The 18,981-nt window shown below is 46.4% G+C and overlaps 1 protein-coding gene across 3 annotated transcripts; it reads right to left on the reverse strand.

Moving 5' to 3' along the window:
• Positions 1–2,424: 2,424 nt before the first annotated feature.
• On the reverse strand, positions 2,425–7,817 carry Sp8 (Sp8 transcription factor). 3 transcript variants are annotated; one of them, XM_003469797.5, is made up of 2 exons: positions 7,676–7,817; positions 2,425–6,722 (listed from the first exon to the last, which is right to left on the reverse strand). In XM_003469797.5, the coding sequence occupies exons 1-2, from the start codon at positions 7,694–7,696 to the stop codon at positions 5,220–5,222; spliced, it is 1,524 nt and encodes a 507-aa protein (XP_003469845.2). In that variant the 5' UTR covers positions 7,697–7,817; the 3' UTR covers positions 2,425–5,219. The 3 variants fall into 3 exon arrangements, with proteins under 3 accessions (XP_003469845.2, XP_063095323.1, XP_063095332.1); XM_063239253.1 differs by lacking the exon at positions 7,676–7,817 and adding an exon at positions 7,277–7,664; XM_063239262.1 differs by lacking the exon at positions 7,676–7,817 and adding an exon at positions 6,867–6,927.
• Between the last annotated feature and the right edge of the window lie 11,164 nt (positions 7,818–18,981).

The raw sequence follows: 18,981 nt of genomic DNA on the forward strand, positions 1-18,981 counted from the left end.
GGTGGCCCTAGCCGGGGTAGGAAACCTCCCCAGAGCTCAGGTAAAAAGAGCACGGAGGAAACTGGGGCTCTGGGCCGAGGAGAGAAGCAAAGGGCGCCCTCAGGTCCCCTCCAGGTCAGCCCGAGGGCCGAAGGTGAAGCCCGGCCCTTAGCCAGAAGCCCGGGGATGAACTTGAAATGGCTTTAGAACGACAAAAGCGGCAGCTGTCGCAGGCGCTGGACTCCTGTTCGGGTCACCCCAAGCACTCCTCGCCGTCCCCATTGCTCTTGGAGTCCCGACGGTCCTTAAGAACCAAAGCAAACGCGCCGCAAGGAGACGCCACCGAAAATTAAATTAAATTAAATTAAACACGCGCCCAGGGACTAAAGAAAATAGATCCCACTCCCCCTAGTGTAGCGAGTCAACACTTCCGCGCGTCGGAGTGCGGCGACTGTGAAGAGATGGCCACTGATGGCCACTGACGCGCGCCCCCTGACACCTCCGCGGATGGGGCCAAGACAGTAAGAACTGCCGGCTCGCTGTCACCCGGAAGCAGGAAATAAAACGGCACAAACGTTTTGCATTTTTTTTTTAAATAACAGCAACAAGACTTCAAAATAAAATGCCACTGGGAAGGAAAACCTTAACTTTAAATGAGAACATTAATCTCTTTTGATTCCTTACATAACTCCTTGAAATATACTGATGGAATATACTGAAATATACTGATGGTTGTATCATGCAATTCAGAAGGAAGGGAGGTAGAGAAAGAGGGAAGGAGAAATGAGAGCACACAAAAGTAATCATTTCGGGGGTTTTGTTTTAGTAAATAAGAACTGAACAGAAGCAGCAAAAATCAACAAAATTTAAAATAACAATCAAATCAATATTTCAAGGCTAGTTGAAAAATTGAACAAAATGTAGGCATTCTTTTATTATGTTTATATGTATATAACTATATATAAAACTACATATATATATTAGGGAACCTGACCTTTAAGATAATCCTCTATAATACAATATTTATTTTAAATAAATTTCTTTAAAGGCCTTCCATAACATTCCATTCAGTAATCTCACCAAAAGATCCACGGGGGAGATGAAAATGTTGGTGGCAGAACTATTGATCTACTCACTCAGGAGTTCAGTCTCATCACTTGCTTGTCTTTAATTTTTAAGTTTAGCATTCTCAACCCAAGGAAAGCCCAATAGAGAAGTTATGCCAAAGTTAAAGTGGAAAAGAGGCAAACCCACCCAGGAACTTTTTTTCAGTATCACATTTGTTTAAATTAAATCTCTAGCAAAAAAATATTATAGTTGTAGTTCAGCCTTACCATATACATATCTAAGTGTACAAGTTTTCAAAGATGGGTCAGAAGGAGCCAGGAAAAAACAAAACATAACAAAGAAAAGGACAGGCAAGACACACTCAACTTTGGACAAGCCATGAGGGAGGACATAAAAAGATTGGATTGAGCCAGGCAGCCCTCGTCCAGTCTCTGGAGGATGGGCTTATACATGCTGGCCTGACCTCTGGGTCAACAACTAGTTTGACTCTACCTTGATCTGAAAGACTAGAAGCTTGTCCTTTGGTTCAAAGTGAGACCCAGACTCTGGGTTCATCTGGGTGAGCTTCTAGCCACTGGTAAGTACTTAATCAGACAAAAGCAGGAAAAAAATCCGTTTTGCACTCCGTCCTCTGATATCCCCAGGGAGGATGTTCATCCCCAAAAAGGGAAACTCATCTAAAAATATTGCTCAACAGACCTCAAAACAAGCAAGCAAAGGCAAGGGTTGAAGAAGAACCAAAGTGAAAGTTTATAGATCTATGGGAGAAAAAATTAGTCCCCCTTTAATCACCCGAAAGAAATCTCCGACAACATCTCTTGTCATGATCCATTTCTCAAAACAAATGTTGATTCTGCATGTAATGCAACGATATTTTAAATGTACCAAGCAGCTTTCCTCTTACCTGCCACTACATTTAACTCCTTCAGAACCGCTCTCTCCGAATCCCTCTGCACTGCAACTTTCAATAAAAAAGAAACAACACTTAAACTGTGTTCTGCATGTTATTCCTAGGAAGAAAGTGACAGAAAGAAACCATTTTATTTTTAATAACCATTATCAAGAGCTATAGTATACTAAAGAATCAGAGCTAACTTGTATGTCTAAAATCATAAGGTTTGGAGCCCTCAAATATCTGCACACACAACAGGATTAAGGCTGTCTGCCACTTGGGCACAATTTGTATTATTCTAAAACATATCTAACCAAAAATCCTAATTGTTCCCTCTCCCCAGAATTCACAATACACTTCTCTGCATTTTTTCTTTGTTTCTATATATTTTAATGACTTTACATAAATTTCAGTGAAAACTATTCAAGATACCAAGTCTGGACTCAAGAGTGGAAAGAAGACAAACAGAAAGAAAGAAGCTAAACTTGTTAGAATCTCAACACACTAACTTTTTATTCAGTTTGATTCAAAATAATATTGATCTAATAGTGAAATAGTTTGAAATAACATCAATCAACATTTGAAGTATTTCATGTTTCAAAGTATGGCTCAAGGAACACCCATTGCTTAAATGCACTTAGACGTAACAAGACAATATTTTTTATTGGCATCATTGACACCTTTGAACAATAGCCTAGTAAATAGATTAAGGTTTAACCTTGCTTTTCTTTGGTGGCTGTTTAGAGACTTTAAAAGAACAGATAACTCATTTCAACAGGAATCTACTACTGATATTTACCTCTTCATAATCTTTAGCTCAGCCATGGAATGCCAAAAACAAGCTTTTGTTAGCTTGACCTCCTCCACCTCCTAACAATAGAAGTTATCCCCAAACCCATGTTTTGATTTTAGATGTATTGATCTTCCAATGTAAGGCTTGGCCTTTTAAATACTAAATGCAGTCAACAGCCAACAACCTGACTCTAGCAACACTGCCAAGGAAGCAGAATGGGGAAACTTCTTTGAATTGTTTGGTGACAATACAAATTTTAAGAGGTCAGTAAATCCTGATGCCATGAGCTAAATCTACTGGTAAATAATTACATTTCTTAGACACTATATTCTTTATCTTGGTAAACAGAGAAAACACAGCTTTTCCAAAAGGATCTTTCCATCTAAGTAATATCTTAAAAGGCAATTATTTAAATATTATCACAAAACAGGATCGTATTTTCTTTAAATTAGATATTTAAACTGAAGATAAAAATGCAAATATCCATAGTTTTAAAAGGGGAAAAAAATACAAATTAACTGGCCTAGTCTTTTATCTGAGTTTATTAATACCATTTAAAATATTACAAATAAATCAATTACACTTCATGCATTTAAAATGCAAGTCTAAAATGTTCCAGAGAAAGGCTTTTCATTTCAATGTGAAATATCCAAATTATTTCAACATTACAATGAGCAATTAGTTTGCAGAATCTGCAAACATTTCAATGTGGTGTCAGGAGTGTTTATTAACAGTTAACAATATTACCTTCAGGAAATACACAAAGGCCAAAGTTAGTCGAGTTTCACTTGGACAATTTATTTAATACATGGGTTTTGGCAGACCCAGTTATTGTGAAATATAGGAGAACTCTTCACTTTAACTATGCCTGAACTGCCAGCAAATGCAAATAAGTACATGCTCCATTAAATTAAATGTCATCCAACATTTATCAAATATTGTCTTAGTTACAGTTTGATACCTATCTAAATTCATATTCGAGCAAAACTAGGCCCCGAAAGTGCGTTTCTGGCTCTGCACCTCCAGAAATGAGTTCAAAAAAACTGCAGCTCATCAGAACCGCAACAATAACTCTTAATAATTTCTGTGACAAAAAAAAAAAATCAAGTTTACTTCAATATATTTTCAAATATTTACTGGAAGTAATGTACAAGAAAAATACTATACAAAATCGTCTCCTGGACAACTGCACCTCACACTGTCACACTGATGGTTGTATTTAATTGGAAGCTAAACTAGAATTATTCTCCAGTGTCACAAACCATTAGGGTCAGATGTAGTTTAACAAAGTTTTCATTTTTTTTCCAATTTCCCTCTTTTGGCATTTAAACTACTGCCTCATTTGATATAAATGATAGCTTCTTCACATGTTTTTAAGTTTTGATCACAAGAAAAGGTTTAACCATAAAATCTTCGTGAAATGTGAGAATTTACAGGAAGAGGTACTATAAAAATTGACCACTGAACTAGGCAAAAAAAAAAAAAAAAAAGATTGGGAGATTATGCTAGGGAATGGTGAAAACCGAGGTAGAAAGGACAAACAAGAAGACAATCTGGTTTCACCGGAAAGGGGGTATTTTTGCATAAGAAAAAGACACCTACTCTCACCCCCGCCCCCACCCCATAAGTTAAATTACTGCGATCAAAATAACTTTGGGATTAATATCAGCACAGTTTTGAAAGATGTGCTTACTGATAAAGGGGGGAAAACTTATCTAGAAGGGAAAATAAGTGGAAAGTTGCTTCTTTTTTCCCCCTTCGTATTTTAGTTTTAAAAAACGTTATAAAGATGAAAGGCTGCTGCAGCTACTCTCTAAGACCGCCCTCTGCTGAAATTTGCATCGGTTCCACCTCAGGGAACAAAGGAAAAGCAAGCAGAGCTGATGTTGGGAAGGCTAAACTCTGCAAACTCTCCCGCGTCTAGGTGCTGCCAGACCGGCACCCCACGGAGCTTGGACTGCCGGCGCAGGTGTGGGGGAGCTCAGCTGCTCAGCAGGGCGCTCCCGGGCCGGCCCAGGTTGCCCAGGATTGTGGTTATAGGACCCAGGCGGCCGGGCGCCTGCACAGTCGGGGTTGTCTCTCCCCAACCCTCCTCACTGCTCAGGCTGAGGCTGATGTAGCCGGGTGGTTCCTGCCAACTCGGTGGTCCCTGGTCTCCCAGGCACTGGATTCGTCCAGATCTAACTCCAAAGGCCGCTGACCTCTAAACGTTATGCTAACCTGGGATTGGATGAGGGAAAGCGCTGCCCTGCATTCGGGCGGGGTTGCCGTGGGGAAGGAAAACCAGGGCCTGGGACTCCCAGACTTGTTACTTACATGTCCATAACCCCTTTACAGAGTTAAGTCAAGGGAGGGAGAAAGAGACAAGAATGATCGAGAGGGCGAGCAGGGTGCATGGAGAAAGGCTGCAGTCGAGGCCAGGACAGACGAGGCCAGGGCGCACCCAGGTGGGAGACAGCTGGGGAGAGAGGCGAGCGCCTGCGCGCGTCACTCCAGGCCGTTGCGGTGGCCTGGCTCGGGGGGCTGCAGCAGCTCCGGGGAGTGGCAGGCGGGGCTGCCCGCAGCGCTGTGCTCGCTGTCGGTGTCACTGCCCTTCTTGCCGCCGCTGCCCGAGCCCGCCGAGCCGCCACCTCCGCCGCCGCTGTGTGTCTTCACGTGCTTGCTGAGGTGGTCGCTGCGCATGAAGCGCTTGTTGCAGACCGGGCAGGCGAAGCGCTTCTCGCCGGTGTGGGTCCGCAGGTGCCGCTGCAGCTCGTCGGAGCGCGTGAAGCGCTTGCCGCAGAAGAGCCAGTTGCACACGAAGGGCCGTTCGCCCGTGTGCCAGCGCAGGTGCGCCTTCAGGTGCGACGTCTTGCCGTACACCTTGCCGCAGCCCGGGATGTGGCAGCTGTGCAGGCCCTTGCGTCGCAAGCTCGCTCCTGCCGGGCCCAGCCGCTCCGCCTCCTGGCAGTTGGGGCAGTCGCAGGTGGCCCGGCCAGAGTAGCGGCGGGCGGAAGAGCGCGGGGAGCCCCCCAGCGGCGCCGACGGCCCCGCGCTCAGCATGGCGCCACCCGCGCCGGCCAGCGGCGATGGTGCCGAGTCCGGGTAGGAGCCGGGCAGCACCGGCTTGAAGCCGTCCATGAGGTGCTGCCCCGCGGGGCTGAGCAGGTGTGAGGAGGCGCCGCTGCTGAAAGCCGAGTGGCCGAGGCTCGAGTAATCCGAGTTGTAGCCTCCGAGCGGAGAGTGTAGCGAGCTCTGTAGCCCCCCGGCGGCCGGGTGCAGCGAGCCGGGCAGCGCCGCCGCGCCGTTTGGGTTCTGCACGTCGATCCAGCCCGCGCCCACGTCCCACCAGCTGGAGGCGCCGGCGGAGCCCACGTCGCCTGCGGCCCCCAGGCCCGGGTGCGAGGGCTTGAACCACGACTCGTAGGGATGCGCCATGCCCACGCGCGGGTAAATGCCCTGCAGCCCGTCCACCGAGGTGTGCACCTTGGAGATGAACACTGGCTGGTGCGAGCCGTCCTGCGAGTGCGCCGAGGACCCGCCGCCGCCGCCGCCCCCGCCGCCGCCACTGCCCCCCGACACGCCAGGGGCCGGGAACACCGAGTAGTCGTTGGCGAAGGGCGCGCTGGAGGCGGCGGCCGCGGCGGCGGCGGCGGCGGCGGCGGCGCTGCTGGAAGTGAGCGAGAAGGCGCTGGAGCCGGGGGAGCCGCCGCAGCTGAACGAGTCGGACACCAGGGCCGCCGCCGCCGCAGCAGCAGCAGCGGCCGCCGCCGCCGCCGAAGAGGAGCCGCCGTTCCGGGAGGCCCCGGACACGCCAAAGCCGGAGAGGCTGGAGCCCACGACGTTGCAGCTGCCGGAGGAGGAGGACGACGAGCGTTTCCAAGGGTGGAATCCTTTCCCGAAGGAGGAAGAGCTGTCTGAGAGGGAGGAGGGAGACGGGCTGGGACTGCCGATCTTATTGCAGGTAGCGGCCAGCATGGCCAGAGGAGTGGATCCCAACCTCGGTTCTTCCTGCGGAAAGGAGAGAAGGTGGGGGAGGGGTGGTGGGCAAAGGGCCGGTGGGGGAGGGAGGGGAAAGAAGCGCGTTAGTCCGGCGGTAGCCTCCACGACGCCCCGCTGCACCCCATCTCTCGCTGCGGTGCCGCCACCACTCACCTGGCGCCCCCAACAGCCCCGGCGCCCGGCGGCTTCCTACTCTACGGGAGGGGACAAGTTGGGCTGCCGGCGTCTGACTCCGCAGCAAAGCGCAACGCTAAAGAAGAGTTTGACAAGTATTCTCACCTAAAACAACACTCTTGTGTACAGAAGGCCCCAGACACTTCGAAGCAAACAAGCAAAAAGTCCAGATTGGGGAGGAAGGAAGTTTCCTTTGCCGACAAGCATGGGGCGAAAAGCATTTGGACTGCTTTTAAGAACGCTTCCCCTGTAATCCAGAGAGAGCTTTGAAAAATCCTGTTCCGGTCCCCCAGAAACCCATCCCGGGTTGTTTCTCCCAGGCCAAAAGAGATCAAACAGGAAGGTTCACTCCCAGTCTATCTACTATAGTAAAAAGGAGTTCAACGTACCTGCAAGACAAGACGGGCTGCGATTTTTTTTTTTTTTTTTTAAGGGGAAAGAGGTGAATCTGCAATTTGGCCAGGAGGAAAACCTTGCTCTCTTTACCCCCGAGATCGTCGCCTGAAAAGTGGGCTGGGCGCAGGTCTCCCGGGCTGGGAGCAGCCAGGCGCGGCGAGGTGGCTCGGCTAAATGCCCCTCCAACCTTTTCCTGTGCTGAAAAAAGTGGCTCGGCCCCCCTCTCCTCCTTTCTTTTCTCCAAACTCACTTGTATTTAAAGAAGAAAAAAAAAAAAAAGCTTTCAATAGAGAGACTGATAGCCCGTGGCCTGGCCGGGGCGACTTTAACCCCCTCCGATCGGCAATAAAAGGAAACTAATTAAACCAGCAAGAGAAAATCCTGAGACTCACCCCTAGAAGTGAAGTTGCCATCACACAAAAGTGCCCTCCTCCTCTCAGAGGATCTTTTTTATATTGATAAATCAGAGGCAGTGTTTTTTTTAGAGGTGTGCAATACAATGATCAGTTCCGCCCATTCCACCACAATTGTAGCTCCCTCTCCGGCTTTGAAGTGCCGCGGAGGCGCAGCCAGCCAATCTGCGGGCTCGCCGGGCCGCGCCGCGCGCGCGCCGTGAGGTCATCGGCGCCGCCGGTGAGGGGGGTGGCAAAGGAGGGGAGGCGGGCCGGTGTGTTGCAAAGTGCGTGTGTGTCTGTGTGTGTGTACGTGTGCGCGCGCGAGACCTGGCCCAAGAACTAGGGGACAGTGCAGATGGGGACAGGATGCCATTGTGACAGTGCCACAGAGACACTGAGAAGGGGAGAGTAGAGAGCGCAGGAGAGTGTTGTGTGTGCTGTGTAACTGCGTGTGCGACACTGGGGGTGCGCAGAGGGACCGAGCGGGAAAGTATGGAGGAAGGGTGTGAGTGCACGCGCATGTAACTGTGTGCGACGAAGCTAAGGGAAGAAGAGGGTCATTGCGGTAAAGCAGGAGCCGGGAGAGGAGGGATGTGTTTGGTGAGGGTGAAGAAGGAGGGGTGCCAATGTGTGAGCTTATGCGAGAGAAGAGGAAGGGTGTGAGCCCGCGCTTGTGTTCATGTGTGTGCGCGCGCTTGTGTGTGTGTGCGTGTGTGCGCGCGCACCAAAGCTGGGGGTGGGGAATAGAAACAAGACAAAGTGTTCGTGCGCAAGAGGGAGATTGGCGATTGGAAGAAACTGGCTACGAAGTTGAGTGAGGCTGGGTAAATAAATATTCGCAAATGTCACCAACTTCCTGTGGTTCCCTTTAAAATCTTGAAGGTTGTTTTGTTTTGTTTCGTATTTTGGTGTTAACTTGTACGCTCACATCTTTGTAGGCAAAAAGACTTGCCCTTTCCCTGCGTGGCTTTCCAGCTAAATAGGGAAAAAATTGGAAGTTGGAGAGGTTTTCTTTGGGGGTAGAGGTGAGGACGTATGTGAACCCGCACCCATAAGTTGTTACTTTGATGTGATGGTGCATTTTCCTCTTCTTTTTTCTGAGGTGGGCTTCTGCCTTGGAAGTGCACGTTTCACTCTAGGAGAGGAGGTGTGTTTGTCCCGCGGTGTTGTGTAAATTTCAATACAAAAGGATTAGAAAAAGGAGCAAGAGAGGGCTATTTTTACTTTGGATGAGAAGTGGGGAGTGTATTACAGAAATTTAAAAGTGTTCACAGGAAATCCTACTGCCTCTTGAAGGGAAAAAATCAGGCTTTGATTAAAATCTATGGGTTCTATTTATGCAAAAACAGACACAAGCTTTTGATAAACTTTGAACCAGAGTTATGGAGGTGTCTCTAACAGTGATGGGCCAGAGATCTACTAGTATGTCCATGTTAATATATAAACTCAGTTGAAATTCAGTGGGTTTTAGTCATTTGTTTGCCATTTGTGTTAGTAGGTGCAGTCAGAAATGTAATTACAATTCCCTTGCCACGGTAAGGGACTTCTTAAACCACAGGAAGTACACCAGGGTAGCAAAAAGTTCATAGCCCTATTGAATAATCATGTTTTAAAACCACAGTCATTGTATTTTTAAGCAGCTACAAATGTTTTCACAAGTCTACTTTTAAGTTGGAATTGACTAAAAGGTGATTAGGTTGGAGCACTATTTTGTTCTGGCTGGAGAAACATTCTTACTTTATTGTTGCTGTTGAACTCTCCTGGAGGATGTCAAAGCTTCTGGAGATGTCAAAAGAATCCTCCCCGGTTTACTGAATTCCAAAGTCAGGTTGCTTCCTTGGTGTACATTTCATTGAGCCGAGTCGACGGTTTGTGGAATGAAAGTTTGGATTCCCGACTTCTTTTTAATATGTGGGGATATTGACTGTACATCATATCTATTGATTAAGGGGATAAGGGACACACTCATACTTTAAAGTAAGTGTGAGGTAAATTAATGAACTGCTTTCTTTTTCTGAAGGCTGACGCTTACCATAAATGTCGTGTTTCTCTCTGCAAGCCGCTCTGAATGATTTCAGCGTGTTGAGAAGGCGTGACAGGCCAGCCCAGGAGGAGGAAGGGGTGGGGGAAGGAGGGAACTCCGTTTAACAAATAAAAGAGAATTAACTTCATTGCTTTGGTATCTTTCTATAATAATATTCATTTTAAGGACCTAATATACAGTTGTTCAAATTTGGGGTTTAATTCTAATCAATACTGTCACCCTCAAAGGTGCAGAAAAAAGCTTTGAGGGAAGATGCCTTTCTATGAATAGTTGTTTTATCTTTTTTATCCTATCTTCTGGAAGGAGGAGAGGCAGGACTATTAAAATCTTAAATGCCAATTCTGAGAGTAAACAGGGGTGTTAACCACTGTTTCCTCAAAAATGCCAGGAATTAGAAAAATTCAGCATCATGTGACTGCAGTTTGGAGTTACCTAAGTCTAAGATGTTTCATTTGTGTAAATTCACCTTAGAATCATATGTCATTCTTCTGATGACAGTCACAATGTTGTGGATTTAAAGAAAATACTGAATTTTTCAACTTGCTTCAGCCTGGCTTGCAGCATTTGAAGATTTTCAAAGGTTTTTATGTGCATATATATATATATATATATATATATATATATATATATTCCATTTACTCCCATTATAAAAGCAAGGAGTTTATTTCATAGTAGCATTGGCCAAAGAACTTTTTTCCCCTTCTACTTACTATTCCCCTTCGGTGGGCCCCCAAGAAACGTTTAATATTTATGCCATACGGTATAAAACAGCAAAATTAAAAGAAAAACAAAGAGAATGATATAATTGACCAAAAATTAAAGCAGTCATAATCTTGCTCTCCATTTAAATGAACTAGTCTCGAGGCAGCACTTTCTACCCTTTGGAGAAGGTGCCCCATCATGTTAGACTCCTGTCCCACAGGAAAGAACAACTGTAAGCCCTAGCAAATACAGTCAACCTGGGTAAGCATTTGAGGGTAGAGTCCAGTGTACCTTTTATTATCATGATCATTATTTTTAAATATCCTATCATGGTACTAAAGATGTTTGGAAGAGGGAGGGAAAGGAAAATAGCATGTACAGGTTCTCTAATATCAATTAATTAAAAGTTTCCCCCACCCCATATGAAGTTTGCTGTGCTGGCAGGGAAAGGGGTAGCTGGATATTCTGCTATTTCTTGCAAACCTGTGGGATCCACTATCAATAAAGCTAAAATCTATTAGCATTCTGTATGCATCTGCAGCATAAATTTCATTTGAATTTCAAATTTAATAAACCAGGAGGTTTTTAATCATCCCTGGTTTTATTTGTTTGATATTAACATGCTTATTGACCGGGTCTGGTGACCAGTTTGATCATTACAGGACAGCAAAAAGTTAATTAAAACGACCACAGCCCCTTAATCATATCATCTGTCTCATCCATGTCGCTCTCTTTATTACCAGTGATGATGGATAGTCTCCCAGATTAATTTCTCTGTTTCTTCGATTTGGACAACAGCTTTTGGGACCTAATTTACATCCCGGGAACAACTTGCTCAAGTATATCTAACACCTTGCAGCTACAATATACATCAAGATCTGCTCAGATGGAGTGGGGAAATGGAGCTTTGCCTGCAGGCGAGTTTGAAGAATAATGAACGCTCCTATGCTTTAGCAACCAAAAAAACCAGAAGGTCCTAAAAGCAAATTAGAGGTCTGGATCTCTGCTTATTCTTGTGTGAGTGTAGGAGTGAGATATGCCTCCACTGTTTAGTTTATAGATTAAAATATGTAGAAACAGCGATAAGTAAAGCCATTTGTCACCACTGAATACAGTTAGGGATTGATAGTCGAAAACATCAAAGTTACCCAGGTTTTCAAGTGACTACACCAAATGCACACCATATATCTACACCAAATATAGTCTTCAATGTTCATTGTGGTCCGAGACATACACAGCACTAAAGAAGGACGTCTAACGGGAAAAACTGCACAGGAACTGCAGTGCGAGCTCTGCTGAGAACGCTCACCGCGGCTCTTAGCCTCTGGGTTTCGGGAGCTTTGGTGGGGACGCGCACGCTCTGCAAGCTGCCCCCGAGGGTGCCGGCCCAGACCCAGTGGACGTGGTGCAAGCGCGGTGCGAGTCCCTGGCAGGAACCTCTCCCCGGATGCGAAGACGGCACCAACCCCTGGACACCTAGTGGGGACCCAGCGCGCGCGCGGACTCGTCGCCTGCTAAATAATAAAGCGTGCAGAGGGTTAGGGAGCGGGGCGCAGCGGGCAGCTGCCGAGAGCGGCGGGCTGAGCCAGGCGGTGGGGAGTTCCCGGTCGGCACTCTCTGGTCAAAGTTGCTTTCCTGTTAAAAAGAAAGCCTGGCTAGGCTCGGACCTTGGATTCCTGAGGGGTTCCCCTCTGTGGTCCATCTCTGCCTTCGGGTGGCTTTACTACGAAGTTGCCTAACATTTCCTGGGAAGGGAGGTAATAAAAGCCCCTCGCTGGTGGCAGATTGTTGAGCCGTAGGTGGGAAGAGATCAGCCTGCGAGAGCTCAGAGAGGGCAGTATGTTCCTGATTGGAAAATAGGAACTTCCACGCTGAACAATAGCCCCTATTAGTGAGGTTATTCGGTTTCAAACTGTCCAGCCACATTTACAGCCGAGTCCTTACTTTGCTGGTCCTGCTTAATTGGATGCATTTGTTGACCCTAGAGAAGCAGTAGTGACTCCTGATCTGCTGGCTTAGGGTCTCCTAGTTGATGCAAAGCACTGCCTTAGTGAGTCTTAATAAATGGGAGAGAGCATTTCTTTCTTTCTTTTTTCTTTACTGACTCGATATTTTTCTTCTGCTTTTCCTTAGTATTTCCTTTATTCTTTTCTGCCGCTTCAAACATTCAAAAGTTAAAGTGAGATTTACTCATGTAACCTATGTTGTAATAATACTGTAAGAAGCTTTGGTTTTTCTTAGTTGGGCTATTCTAATGGTATAGGTATATAGAGGTAAGAAGGATTTTCCCCATATACCAGTCACCTTGATAGGTAAGCTATACTTCAGGGAAAAATGCAGATATTACAAAAATGAGCATTTGAAGTCTCCCACCTATATGTTCAGACTGTATTGAAAAAAAGAAAAAAACCATTTTGCTGTTTCTTACCCACATGCATCAGCTGTGTTAATGTGGCCTGCTGCTACTTCTACAGGCAGGCATGTGTTCTTGTGATACAGTATATTTCATATTCATCTACCAGCTCATAGATGAAATTGAAAATTAATTCTACAGCACTTGAACGTCTCCATCATGTAAATTAAGGAAACACACATCGGGAAACAAGAGTTTGATCATTTGGAGTGAATTGTGTGTCTCTGTGTGTGTGCATGTGTGCGTGTGTGCGTGTGTGTGCATGCATGTGTGCATGTGTGTGTGTGTGTGTGTGTGCTCTTGATGTGTAAGGCCGGAGGAATAAAGAAGCCTAGACATTCAGATGAGTGGGTCTTGATTTTTTTTACTAGAATAGATTTGTTTTGGCTGTTTTCTCTTTTGGTATTATATATTACTTTCTCACAGCTAACGTGGAGCAGAGTTAAAAACTGCTAAATTCTTATCCTCTACACTATTGATTTCTTTTCATTCTGTTCTGTTACTAGAGAAAGTAATGCTCCCAGATTACCCCATCGCCTCCTCCAAACGGTTGACAATTGCAATCTCAGTTTCAGGAAGATAAATGTTACTTTGGGAATTGTGTTTAATTACAAATAATCTAGGAGCTGCTCGGGGTCTCTGGGTTTAACCACACGTGTTCAAATCACTGTACCACATTTACAAATGGGTGATATTTGTGAAAAGAGATATAATTCGCTTTCTAAAACCAAGGGTCAATCTAGAATGTTCTCACTCGGGGTTTCTCATCACATCCTTAGAGATAACATCAGCAAAATAACACAAAATAACAACCCAAAGAGAAAAATAAGACATTTCAGAGTACTTGAAATCCTAAGAAAAAAGCGTCCGCTTTATTTTCAGGCCAGTTTTATTACAATGAAAAGTCATTCTTTGTTTTCTTAAAATCCTTTGCATAAATTCATCTGTGTAGGGAATATTTTAGAGTCCACACATGTGGACTTTTTATAGTTTATTTTTTTGTACGCGTTCTACAGGAAGTTTTGTGGATTTCCCCTGGAATAGCTCAATGGTTATTTTTTACAGTTCCTCTTGTAACTCAGCTGCTACCTTTATGTGAGTGATTCTTTGCTTGTATGGCAGCTCAATTAGCGTTGTTTGTGTGTGTGTGCTCCCTTTTTTCTAATAGTCTTATTAACAAGAAAAAAGGTGGCGAACAGGTTATTCTCCTAACCTGACCTGGCTGTAAGAGTAAGATGAGCAGCAATGAACAGATGTCCTCATTTAAGCCGTTCTTTTCCCACATGCCTGCTGGATATTGCAGGCGCGCAGGAAGCTCGCTTCAAACCTGGCCCATTTCAGGCCATAATGGCCACGTTATTTCGGCCCAGTGAACACGAACAAAATCGCGTGCTTTGAATCATTCGACTCTGAGTCCAGGAAAAGCAGGGGGTGTGGTGGCAGTGGGGGTGGCTAGGGAGGGGTTTGTATGGGATGGGGGGCTATTTCATCTCGGATCGCAGGAAGAGAACTTGCTCAAAAGAATTTTCCCCCAGCAAATATGGTATAATTTACAGCGCAACTTAATAATCCGAGGGGCAATGCAAAAGCCCTTTGCGTTGTAAACCGCTTCTAATTACCTGCCAGAGCAATTAGCTGACTATCACGAAGAAATTAGATCGCTCAATGTAGCATAAATAATGCGAATAATTTTGTTAGAAGAATGGAAAGCGAGACCTGGTGTTTCTTTATAAGGAAATAACACCTCGTACTGTACGAGCCCTCCATGAACACATATTAATGTCTAGGCATGCATGGCAATGAGTCCGAACAGGAGCCCTCTGGCTGCAGTTCAGCACTTTTTCCGTTTACGTATGCGGGGTGAAAGTCGGCTTCCAGGCGTTCGATCTCCAGCCTTCCAGCTCACAGTAATTAACACATAGCGACTTCAATGGGAAAACCTGTTTTCCAGATGATTTTTACAATGCAGCTTTATGTCTCATTTGGCAGTTTAAATAGCTGGAGTTGTTTTCTGGCTTCATCTCTACTATCATCTGTTGAGCATATTTTGCTTAGCTTATTGAATCCAACCAAAACTTAGATGCAGGCTTTTGCTGACTTTTATTTTCTTCAGAAGTGGGGGATATCAAGAATCAAGGACACCAGGATAAATACTTCTTGTATTTGTAAGTGCTAATGAATATCTACTTTCTGAAATGAGTTTCCCAAGTATATCAGAATGCCTTTTGTCTGCGTTTTCACTTTGACATCTTGTTAAAATCCACCTTAATCCTATTTTATCTTAGCTTGTTTTACTTCACCTAGGCTTTCCTATATAAAAGTTCAGATGGCGAGTTCACATATCTCTTGGCAAGAGAAATAAAAAAATAAAGCTAAAACCTAATTTTGGAGGCAGGAGAGCTGACTATGCAATGAGGTGTCTGAGAACACCACCAAGCTCTTTGAAATTTACTAGGTTTCTAAATTACAAACAAGAGTAGAACTTCAAACGCTCTTTGGAAAAAGGGGCATGTGTGCCAGCACTTACACCACCCTCCCATGCACACAAGGGTATATGAACTCATAGACATACACACACAGACGCTGTTGCCCACAGTTCCACAGTGGACTTTCTGATGCCACCAAGTGAAGGGAATTGTGAGCCGATTTTGCTGGTAAGGCAGGTAGGTCACACTTTAGGTCAAACTGTATCAGTCAGTGTCCATGGAAATTGAACTACATGTATGCATTGGTCACAGGACAAGGTATCTTGTAACAGGTTTTGTTTGGTGCATTAAAACAACCAGAGTGAGTGCCATCCTTGAAGGCTGTCTGTCCAGGAGTGGTGTTTGCCTTACACTTCCAGATTATCCCTACATATTGAAAGATTTGGTCCAGATCATTTTTTGAAAATCTTTCATGACTAACTTCAGTGAGTTTTACAGGACTTTGCAAGAATCTTGGCCTGAACATCAACACACATCCAGTTTTCCTAGGAAAATGTCCACAGGTGACAGGGAAGTTCTAGGGGGAAATGGAAAACATTTTAGTGATTTTGTTGACCCAGTCTACAAATACTTCGGCTTATGGCATCACATCTATGCAGCCCCTCAGCATTTATAAGGACACTGGTTATGGTACATCCTTCCTATCTGAGTTTAGAGATGCTGGAGGCAAGGTAGTGTATAGGACTACAGAGAAGGGGACCCACTTAGTAAAAACTACCTCCTGTTTAGAAGATGTTAAAAATAAAATACATACATCAGCTCCCAGAAGCTCTTAACATAATGTGGTGATCACTTGGTTCAAGTGTCCACAATCACAGACCTCCCCTCACAAAAAAATTCAGACACAACAGGGAGCACATTTTTATTTAGGGTTTGACAGGTACCAACTCTTGTACTACGCAGATGTTACCATTTAAGAGGAAAGAGTATCTTGATTTTTATGCATTTCGGTAAAGTAATCTATGAATCCTCAGATAATTTCCCACAATGACCTCAGCCAAACCCTTCAATTGATAAATTGTGTTTTGAAGCTTTGTTTCTCCTGAATATTTTGTATCACCTCCTTAGATACTCTATCCCAAATCACAAAGACTCTACTGGCCACCAACGATTTGTCTTATTTAAATCCAAAATAAGGACAAGGAACACAGGTCTTCAAGCAGGAGAGAGACATCAAACTTCGTCCACTTGCAGCACCTGCATTTAACCAGCAATAGGTAATGCCAGTCCTCTTCCCCTCTGCTTTGTCTTTATTGAAATAACTCTTTTTTACATTCTTTTTTGGGGGAGGAGTAACACTACTTAAGGTAAAAGAAATAAACTGAATTGATTATTGTCATGTCAGTAATTGCTCTAAAAACATTTTCCAATGGGACCTCATAAGGCAAACACACTGGTCTTTGATCAGCGCTGAAGAAAGCAAACATTTGAAGAACCCAAACTACAGTTGGCATTTACAGCTCTGAAATGGAATGTCCATTATCTTCAAAAGGGCAGTTATTAAGGACAGAAAATTCTCAAGATTTTCTGTAGGTGGTACTTCACTAGTACCCTAACCTAGACACAACCCATCATGCCAAGATGGAGAAAACAGTAGTTACTAAACAAAATAATTTTAACCCACTGCTCAATGTCATTTATTTGAAGCTCTACACATTTAAAATGTGAAAAGAACTAATGGCTCCACTTCGATTGCTTTTCTGCTTTGATTCAAGAAGTCCTCCAAGCTGAGAGAACAAAAGGAAGAAAAAAATAATTTCTAGAGTTTTGGTATTCTTGTCAAATGGAACTCTAAGAGAGGTGTGTAGCATACTAAGATCAAACCAAAGGTTGCATTCTTTTTTTTAAAGCAGCTCAACTACTGATTGTTTTTTTCTAAGAACAACTCACTGACTACTGATTAATACTAGAATATTAAAGAGTATTGCACTGTATTTTAGTGTTTTAATCGAAGTTAGCAAATTTAATAAAAACTAGGTTAATACGTATCATCTAAATCTTAAAATAAGATTTGGATAGTTAAGAATGATTTGTAGTTGATTTTACCAGCTATGCTGAAACGAAACTACTTTTATCTCAATCTAAGCTCCGAAGAGCTTTGAAATGGCTTCCTGTCAAGATTTAGGAAGAGAAATTTAAAAAACGATTAGAAAATGGGTAGCGAAATTGTAGGTTGAAAAGTATGGGCCAGGAAATTCCAACCCCACGTCAGTTGTTGAGAAGAAATTTGGAGGCCGAGTATATAAAAATCACTTAAAACACCAGCGTCTACTATGCACCTCTTAAGGGCAGGGCCCAAGACGCCACCACCGACCCTAGAGCCACGAGGAGCTCAGCTTTTCCGCAGTTCGCGTCCTGAGCTCAGAGGGGGCAGCCCCGCTTTCAGTTTCGCGTGCACTCGGGCTGTTTCGCCAGGGATTGATTGCCTAATGATCTGGCTGTCACGTTTAAGTGCACCGGCAATCTAAGGACAGGAAAGTAGCCACAGAAGACGCAAAGCAACCGTGGAAGGGTAAGGTGGGGACACAAAAGTGGAGTAGGAAAGGCTCCCCTTCACATCCACCCCAAAAGGTGACAACGCCCGGTTTCCCGGAGCTGAAGCTCAAGTAAGTAGTTAGCTTCATTATCCGGTCCTCCTCGGGGAAACTAGAATAAAATGTGGGAAGTGCATCTTTCCCCGTCGGTCAGTCGCGATCGAAAAGGCAGGCACAGCGGTGGTCCGCGTGGCCGTTAGAGGGGCGAGTGACAGCCGCAGAGCGGACCAGAGTCGGGTCTCAGGCAGCCTTGGGGAGCCCACGCGGGGCTCCCCTCCAGCCGCGCCAGGTTCCCACCGGCAGTCACAATATTTGCACTCGCTTCCTGCCAGTTCGCCAACCCCTCCCTCTTCCCGCGGCCCCGCGCCTCCCGCCCCCTCCCACAGCTCCGCGGCCGGCCGGGTCGGGCCCGCGGGGCAGCCGCCGGGGGCACAGCCGTCCCGGGTTAGCGCGCGCGGGCGCGGGAGGCGGAGGCGCGGGCGCCGGGCTCCGCCGCGGCCCGGCCCGGCCCAGCCCCGCCCCGCCCCACCCTCCGGCCCTCCCCTCCGCTTAGCCGGGCTCTCCCGCCGAGCTCCCAGGCTCCCCTGCCCGGCCGGCCGCTCCAGCTCCCGCCAAGGGGGAGGCGCCACCCCGCCCCGGGGCGCTTGTTCCGTGCGCGCCGCAGCGCCGGCCACAAAAGCAGCCTCGGCGAGCAGCCCGGGCGTCCGGGACGGGAGTCGGGCGCGCGGCGGCGGCGCTCCCAACCCCGCGCTCAGCGGCCCGCCCCGCTCCTCCCGCGTCCCTCCCCGCTCCTCCCCGTCCCTCCTCCTCGCCCACCCCCCAAGGGCTCGCACACCCCGCGGGCGGGTAGGTGCCGCCCTCTGGGCGGACTCGGGGCAGGCCCGGCGGGAGGGGGCTGCGGCCGGCACGCGCGGCCGCGGGAGGGGCCTGCCGCGCCCGGGGCCTTCGACCTGACACCTGCGGTGCCGCCCGCCGGGCCCAGCGGAGAGCAGGGCGCGGGCGGGGGCGGGTCGCGCCCGGGTCAGGCGGCCTGGGACCTACCCACCCAGGCGCGGCCGAGCCCGCTGCTTGGGAGCTTCCCCTTCGGGGCTTGATTGGACTTTATAGCTCCTTTAGAAAATTTA

This window comes from Cavia porcellus, unplaced genomic scaffold, assembly GCF_034190915.1.
Source record: "Cavia porcellus strain 051 isolate PalLab524CR breed Dunkin Hartley unplaced genomic scaffold, mCavPor4.1 scaffold_2, whole genome shotgun sequence".
In the NCBI taxonomy this organism is placed as follows: Eukaryota; Metazoa; Chordata; class Mammalia; order Rodentia; family Caviidae; genus Cavia; species Cavia porcellus.